Below are 8,399 nucleotides of genomic sequence, written 5' to 3' on the forward strand. Positions count from 1 at the left end.
CTGCTCTAGAACATCTGTGTGGGAACCCTGACCTTGTAGAGATCAGGGTCACAGAAGGAGCTCTGCCCTGCCAGGACAGCAAAGATAAAAGGATTTTCTAAGATTTAGTACATGGGCTCCATTGTGTGATGCCTGTCCTGAAGTACTCAGGGTCCCACAAACAAAGACACCATCCACCTTGTGTCCAGCAAACAGCACTGCTGGAGACAAGCAATGGGTGTCTGGATTTGGGAAGTGTTATGGAGGCCTGGATTCCAGACTTCCGGGTGTTCAGGAGGGAATGGGGAAGGAGGTTTGTTTATTTTAGGGGCTAGATAGCAATCATCTCCATTAATATTCTTGTCTTAAACCTGGGCTTGAAGTCCCACAGCCCTTCACCTGTCATTTACTTCCTCTTGGCCTTCATGAATGCTTTTGGCTGAGGATGTCCCAGTTTTGAATCTTCATGTTATTTCTTCTTTGTGCAGGTGACCCTGCACACAGGACTGGAGGTGCCACAATGTGTGAAACAGCCCAAGTTGCCCAACAATTAACGAAGCCCCTGCCTGACCCCATGCTGGATTCTGTAAGCTTTCTCAGTGTGATTTGGCACTTTTCAGTAAGTCAGTAAAAAAAGCATTCTTTTCCCTGACTTAAGACATTGTACAGCATGTTGCTCACAGAATATTCTGCTGGTTACAGCTAGCCACTCTATTTTTAATTCAACAGCCATAGCAAGCAAACCCACTGAACTGGCACTTGATTGCAGATGGGGACCTGAACATATATGGACACTGCATTGCATACATATGTACACATGTGCACACACATACACGTACATTTATAAAGCAAAATGTTAAATTAGTGCATTTTCTCTCACAGCTTGATTTGTGCCTGAAGGATATTAGGGATGATGGAAAAATGAGTAAGACCAAGACTGAGGGACAACAGCTGTTGAAACAATTTATCAGTAGGTGAACCGGATTCCCGTGTCACCTGAAGTCCTTAAATCCAGAAAGCATATGTTTTGACAGCTGAAGTGGAGGCTGTGTGCTCAAGAATTCCTGTTTGTCCATTACATTCAGGGTCTCAAGTGACCATTAATTATTCTTTCTAGCTCTAGACTGCAGTAAGATGTGGAATAACTTTTCCCTAGAATTCAGTGGCAAAATGTCACCATTTGATTCAGTTTGACAACAATGGTCTCGATCCCCTCTCCCTCCCACCCAGGTAGGGAAGGAGAGAGAGAATTAGGAGGGAGACGCTCTGGATAGAAAACTAAACCACACAGCTTTAATTAAACACTAATGATAAAAGAAAATATATACAATTATATACAAATGTGTTCAGATATGTGCAAAAGCCTCTCGCCTGCCCCCACCTCAGCAACTCCCACAGCATCTCCTTAGCTGCAAATAGTCCCAAAAAATTCCAGACTGCTGCTGGAGAAAGTACAGAGTGATGAGGGTCAGGAGAGCTTGAGCCTGGGGGTCAGTGGTGATGGATGGATGGAGTCCTCCCTGGATGCCAGCCATGGACAGAAGAGAAGGGAAGAAGAAGCAGGAAGGAAGTTGTCTTCTGTGATCTCTGACCTTCCTCTGAGCTTACGTAGATACATGGAATGGAATATCTCTGGCCAGTTTTGCTGTCTGTCTAACCCAGCCTCCTATGGGGGGGTCATAGATCTCCCCGTAGTGTCTGAGCCACCAGAGTGAAGGTGCAACCTTGAAGACCCAGCAGTTAGAAAAACATTCCAGCTGTTATCAGCCCAAGCTGGAACACTTTGCTACTAGTTAAAAGCAAGCTTACTGAAAGAAAAAAAAAGTCAGTAAAAGGAAAAATAGCTTCATCCTGGCTCAAAACAGGACACAGGACTTATCTCGTTGCCTTCAACGAGGTTGTGGTTATTAGCACAACTCTTGAAAAATGGTGCAGAGGAGATCCCTTTGAATTGATAAGAAATCTTTTAAAAATATGCCACATGCAAAATGTCCCATGTAGAGAAATGCTGCTTTCCAGCCTTGATTGTGATAATCCGTGGGCAGCTGTAGTTCCAATGTAGCTTTGAGATCAGAAGCCTTAATTTTCTACTAGATTAGTGTGAGCTAATTAATGTCTTGATCCTAATTAAGCACTTGAGGGAGACAGATTCATAGCATTAACGTGAAATCTGACCCTAGGAATTTTTCTGGATTGGGACATAAAACTTTTGCAAGACTTACCTGTGTCTGGCATCTCCCATGAAAATGCTTGTGGCAACTGGAGTCTGACTGACAGGGAGCTTTTCCTGCAGCTGTGGCACTCTCACCTGTGTGCTGTTGTTGGAGAACACATAGATTTGTGTGTGTGCTTCTTTCCTCTGAACCCAGTTCATGTATGCAAGTTTGTGTGCCTATAGTAGCAATGCTAAGGATGAGATGCAGCAGGCTGTGTGAGCCAGTGACATCTCAGACTCTGTCACTCAAATCCTACATAAGTGTGGTGCTATCAGACAGGAAAAGCATAAAATACTGTCAGTGTACTATTTGCTTTTTAAAAAATCCTGCTGCTTATACAAATGTGACTCTCCAAGCATACATATACGCACACGCATATTGTTATCAGACATGTAATTGTTAAACCTAAAAACAAATATGCTAAACAAAATCCAGCTTACTGCCTTGCATTAAACCACAGCCACAGGACAAACAGCCCAGGCCTGTTTTTGGACACCTGCCAGTTCCTAAGCATCTGCTGCAGGTCTGCTTCTGGTCTGTGGCCAGAGCACGTCACTCAGGTCCTGCTGAGCAGTGGCAAGAGCCGCCAGGATCCTCCCTGGGGTCATCCCACCTCGCAGCCCCTGTGGGGAAGGAGAGGCAGCCCAGAAGGACACAGTTCTGGGCTACTGCATGGACAAAAAGTAGTCTGCCGTCATGCTGCCTGTGACTGACCAAGCATCCTGTAGCCCACCTCTCCTGCAGAACAGCAGTGCACGTTCAGTGATGTCAGGACTGAATTAGGAAATAAAATCAATGGCGGAAATAAATAACATAAGCTTTTAAGTGGGAAAGCAAAGGTACTTCCTTCAAAGTCTGGAATGGATTGTGTTAGTAAAGTTGTAGACGTTGGAGTAACTGTGCTATGCTCTTCTTGGTTTCTTAAAAGTAGTGGAGACCAACTGTGTTACAGTTTTTGGTTTTGTTTAATACCATATGAACCTGTGCAGGATTTTCTAATTAGCGGGTCTGTTTTAACCTACCTCAGCTGGAATGCTACCAGACCCCGAACTTCTTCTTAAGTGTGCTCTTCTATGAACTTAACAGTTGTAATGATAGCATTGGCTTGGAGTATTGCTGGTCAGGGAAGTGTATGGAAATACTGTACATAAGTTGCACATAGTTTTTTATATTGGGAAGCATCCCGTGATAATTTTAATACAGAAGGCACTCCACTTTCACTTGTTGCATTAAAAACAGAAAGGCATTGTTTGTTTTGGGACTGAACCTTTGTCTTTTCTCCCAACTTCTGTGTAGGAAACTCAAATGAATTTACATCTTTCCAACCTTCAACCATTGTCAGATGTTTAAAATTAATTCTGAATGGGTTTTAGAAGTGTTTGCAGTACTTGTTTTTGGTTTTAATAGTTGCTTCAGTATTGGTTCCTGGTGTGTTATAACTTGGGGAGATCATGGTGAGTGATACAGGTTACTAATTTTAAATGGAAACACAAACAGTAGGTTGGGACCTGCTTCAGAGCTGTAGAGAAGCTTGTTTGTTATCCTCTACACATTCTAACACTCATTAGAGTATAGACTAGCTACCTTTAGAATCTGCCTTTAACCTAGCAGAAATGCAAATAGAATAAAAGGAATACAGTTAGAAGTAGGTAACCTGCATTAGTAAGACTAATTTAGCCTAGATCAAAAACTGAACAAAGTGGTCATGTGTGTTGGTTGTGTACACATTCAAGGACTTGGGTTTGGCATGGACCATAGCAATAAACCACTTATCCCAACAGTATTGGTGTATTCTCATGACTTCAGGGAGTTTTATTTCAGTAGTTTGATTAACAGAAATAATGCTTAAGTAGTTAGAGTTACACTAGGAAACTTATTACTTGGCACATTAATATTTATGCAGAGCATCCAGATGGCAATGGCCATCTGAACATAGGCAGAGCAGAATTTTCCCTTTGTAGAACAGCATCTGGTGGGGAGAAGTGGGGTGCTTCTATCTCTCTGCTCAGACTGGAGGTAGTTTGCTTCTCTGCAGGTAACTCCCCCGAGGTCCATCTCATTACAAACCCATCAGTTTGCATGTTCTTCATCTACAGCATCTCTTAGGCCAGTTTGCTTCTTCTAAATCCCTTCTTTAGGAAGGAGTCAGCCTTGAGTACTGTGGTCCTTGCAGAAACTCTGCTGCTGACTGTCCAGGGAGAATGCAAGGGGCTAAAGACTAGCATAAACACCCAAAGGGCCCACTTCAGATGCTATTGCTTTGTTTTGATTCCTTGGGGTATTTGTGCAGCTCTTTGGGTCTCCAAGTTCCCCTGGCACCTGGACCTGCACGGAGCTGCCTTTCATGGGACTATTCTTCTCCTCTCTAGGAGGAGCTAGGCTGCTCCTTTGTGGGCAGGAGAGCAGAGCCTTTGCACTGGGCTTAATTCCATCTACTATGGTACAGAGCCCGCACAAGGTAGATGTGAATTGACTTAATGTTTAAAAAAACCCTACAAAACAAACCACAAACCAACAACCCCTCCTCTGATAAGCATAACAAAGCTTAACTTCTGTATACACCAATTTTGAACCTCTGCACGACTGCTAAATAAACACAGCAGGCAAACTTTCCATCCTGCAGAGCAGCAAGGGACACTTAGTTTTCATCTACCCCTGTGAAACCCAACCTTAGCCTTTGTGAGCCTTCTTGCTGGCTCTTTCCTCTGGAAATTTCGTTTAGCAGGACCAAACAGAAGCAGCATGTCATCAGGAGCACTGCCAGACCTCCCAAGGCACGCAGTGCTACACAATTTCCACCTCTTTCTTTTCCCTTATCAACTCAAAAACAGCTCACAGGAAGTTCTCTTACTAAGACTTGATGTCAATATGAGCACAGGCCTACTTGACAATCCCTTACTACTTCTGCTGTGGAATAGTACATGCTATAAAAGGTCAGTGAGGACAGTACCATACTGTCATGTATCATGAATTTGGAAAGCAATTTGGCTTCTAAAACATAGAAAAGATAGGCAAACAGCACCACCACCTCTTGTACTTGCCTATTCAGTTAAGATACATAAAGGAAAATACATTGGGCTGAACCAAAAAAGAAAATATTTTAAAAGCATGAGCTTACATATAGCAGAGTTTAAGAGGAAAAGTATTACATGTAATTAATTGTATGCATAATGTTCCATTCTGTTGTAAATAATGCCATGATAGTGTATTGCCGTAGTTTGTTCTTGGCTGGTGATAGAATTCTGTTGTGGTACTGTGTAAGCTTTTATTTTTTGTGGCTTGTTTTTTTTTTTTTCGAAGTGTAGTTAGTAACGATGGCAGAGAGCACCCAACACTCTGGTTTCCGAGTTGTTCTAGAGCAAGAAGAAATGCAAGATGTAGCTTTTTTTCTTTCTTTCTTACACAATATTTCTTAAACAAGGCAAGAGAGAGATGAGTCGAGGCTAAGCTGCCACTACCGCTGTATAAAAAGCATCGTGTTTGCAACTGCCAACAAGAGGTGGTGAATTCTTAGACCACAATTCAGATTAGCTGTTCCTGTGAGAAGGGATGCAGAGCACCAACAACCTGGTAACAGTAGCTTTCTGCTGCCACCTTGTACGTCATTGCTCACAAATGGAAAGATGAGGAAAGAGAATTGTTAGACCTAATCTCAGGCCTTACCAGCTTTGCAGCATTCTGCTTAAGTAGCAAAGTCAAGAATTCAACGTGGAACCAGGCAAGATAAGATGAGGACCCCCAGCATCTTGGCTAGATCAACTTGGGAAGGGAGGTTACCGTTTCAAGTCCTTCAACAGGTTATGGTGACAAATCAACCCCATTGCAAATGTAAAGGGCACTTGGCACTGAAAATTACCAAACAGAGGTGGAGAGTCTTTTTAAAATTTATCTTATTTTTCTTTTAGAAGTGAACTGCTTCTAGTTTTTACTGACAACATTTCTGGCAATTCCTCTGCCCAGCACTACTGAATGCTGCACACACACAGCTGGCTGGAGCGTCAGCCTGAAGCACAAGTCCATTATGACTAGGACACACTTGGTCTTCTTACACACAGAAGCCCCTGTGCAAGCCACAGAGACTAGATGTGTGGGGCTTCTGCATCTTTGCACAATACAGGAGATAGATGTGTGCTTTATTGACAGAGGCACTCAGCAGCATTTCCCCCTTCTGTTAAGTGACCTTTTTGTTACATTTGTTATTGCAAACAGATCCAAGCAGAATTAATTACGTAATTTTTTTTAATGCTAATTGGAGGATACCTAACATTGTCTTGTGAAGCAGTAGATAAAAATATTTCCTGGATCCCAACTGCATTCCTTCATCCTCCACCTCCCTTAAATGTTGTCAATAAAAACACTAACCTTTCTAGGAAGCATGGTGAGGAGATGTGATGAATATGAAAAATTAATGCATGAGGTAAACCTGTTGTTTCTGATTGTTATATGAAGCATGAATAACACTAATTTAAATGTTGGCAACCAAAAAAGTGCAAAGGAATAAGATAACTGTTACTTCTGGTTAAATGAAAGACAAGAAGTTGTTCCAGTGTTTTCTTCTTTACCATGACTTTTTTTTCCTTTATCATCATTTCCCATAGCATATATGAATTTGGAGCTGGTGAAATATACATCTCTGCTGTATGTGTCTGTCACCAGATCAAGAGGAAAATACAAACTTTTTATAATTTTGTACCTTTAGCAAACGTTTGTATTTTTTGAATTGGAAACAAACTGCTTTTTGTCCTTTGGTCCAACTAAAACTTTGTTTATTATTATTATTATCCTTTTGGAAAACCTAACATACGAATTTATGCTGTTTTACAGTTTCTAAATAAATTCTTAAAACATTGCCAACAACTCAGCATCAGTACCCTATTTATTATAAAAAAAGTATATGTTATGTCATAATGTAGATGAGACACTCACACAGGATGCACACCCAACTCTAACTGCTGATACCTGCTTTGTTATGACAGTCAGGATTAATCTGGTAGCTGGAGAAAGCCAAGAGTCCTCCATTGGAGCAACCATCTGTGCCTCAACTTCAGACACACCCCGGATTCAGTGGCACAAAACACCTCCCTTTCTCAGCACCTCTCCGTTAGCTCTGGCTCATGTTGGTTATGAAGTACCTGGTGATGTGTTACTTCGCTTCAACCCCTCTTACACAATTTGGGTGATTTCCCAGTCTCCAGAAGTTTCTGACACTGGAGTAAGCAGAGCTTGGAAAGAACTGTGACACAAGTAGGATCCAATTGGAAATGTCTTTTGGCGAGCATAGATGTCAAGACCGGGCAGAAAGCTTGTCAGGGCAGGAAAGACAGAACTTTGTGAGATGGTTTAAAATGATGTGTCTTGGAGCTGCACACCTCTATCAAGCAGATACCTTGTGAGGGCCTGGGCAATGCTACAGAGGCAGCATGCCCAGCCCCTGCAAAAAGGCACCCATCAGAGCGGTGCAGCCTTCCTAAATGCCTGTTAGCAGAGCAGAATAAAGCACTTTGACACACTGACAGCAGCACTAGGGTAAGAAACACAAACCCAGCCAAAACAATCAGGACTAAGTACAGACAAGAGCATAGTGATACCATCCATCATGGCCTTTTTTTTTTTTGGGTGTCAGCTCCTTCATGGCAAAGGGTTTGACTGGAAGGGAAGATAATCACAATGGTTTTAGCATATGGGAAAGCTGAAATAAAACTGAACAAAACTTTATCTAGAAGTACGCAGTGAAAAATCAAGCTCAGGGATTAACCAGGACTTTCAAAATACAGGTTATCCCACAACATTCAAAGCCCATCTGTTGCCTCAACAAGTTTTGATGCTCTGTACTCAATTCTGCTTAGTGATTACACCTTCATGTACAATTGTGATAGTACATTTCTCTAAGTCTGTAACCAGATAAGATTGTCAAGTTTGGTTTGAATCTGCAATCAGTACTGAATAAGAAATCAAATTACATAATTATGCAATGTGATAACAATATTTAGCAACTCAACACTGCACACCCTTCCTCTTCCCACATGGCTCAAGAAACACTCCCTTCTGCTTTTTACCCTTCCAGATGAAAACAAAGAGCTATGTACTTTGAATCCATTAATTAATGGATTAAATTAGTATTTTACTTACAACAAATAAACTGATTCTAGAAAGTGAAAGGCTTTCTTCAGAATGTGTTGACTAGCAAAAATAGACTGCATAACA

The 8,399-nt window shown here is 41.8% G+C and overlaps 1 protein-coding gene across 16 annotated transcripts in view; it reads left to right on the forward strand.

Annotated features, from left to right (window-relative positions):
• The window catches only part of TRIM67 (tripartite motif containing 67), a 37,118-nt gene extending 33,079 nt beyond the window's left edge, over positions 1 to 4,039 (forward strand). For all 16 annotated transcript variants that reach the window (XM_051616189.1, XM_051616190.1, XM_051616191.1 and 13 more), the window contains one exon: positions 468 to 4,039. In XM_051616189.1, coding sequence (XP_051472149.1) covers positions 468 to 533 — 66 coding nt within the window. In that variant the 3' untranslated portion in view covers positions 534 to 4,039. The remainder of the gene's footprint in view (positions 1 to 467) is intronic.
• Positions 4,040 to 8,399: the final 4,360 nt, after the last annotated feature.

Source organism: Apus apus, chromosome 3 (genome assembly GCF_020740795.1).
Source record: "Apus apus isolate bApuApu2 chromosome 3, bApuApu2.pri.cur, whole genome shotgun sequence".
NCBI classification, from domain to species: domain Eukaryota; kingdom Metazoa; phylum Chordata; class Aves; order Apodiformes; family Apodidae; genus Apus; species Apus apus.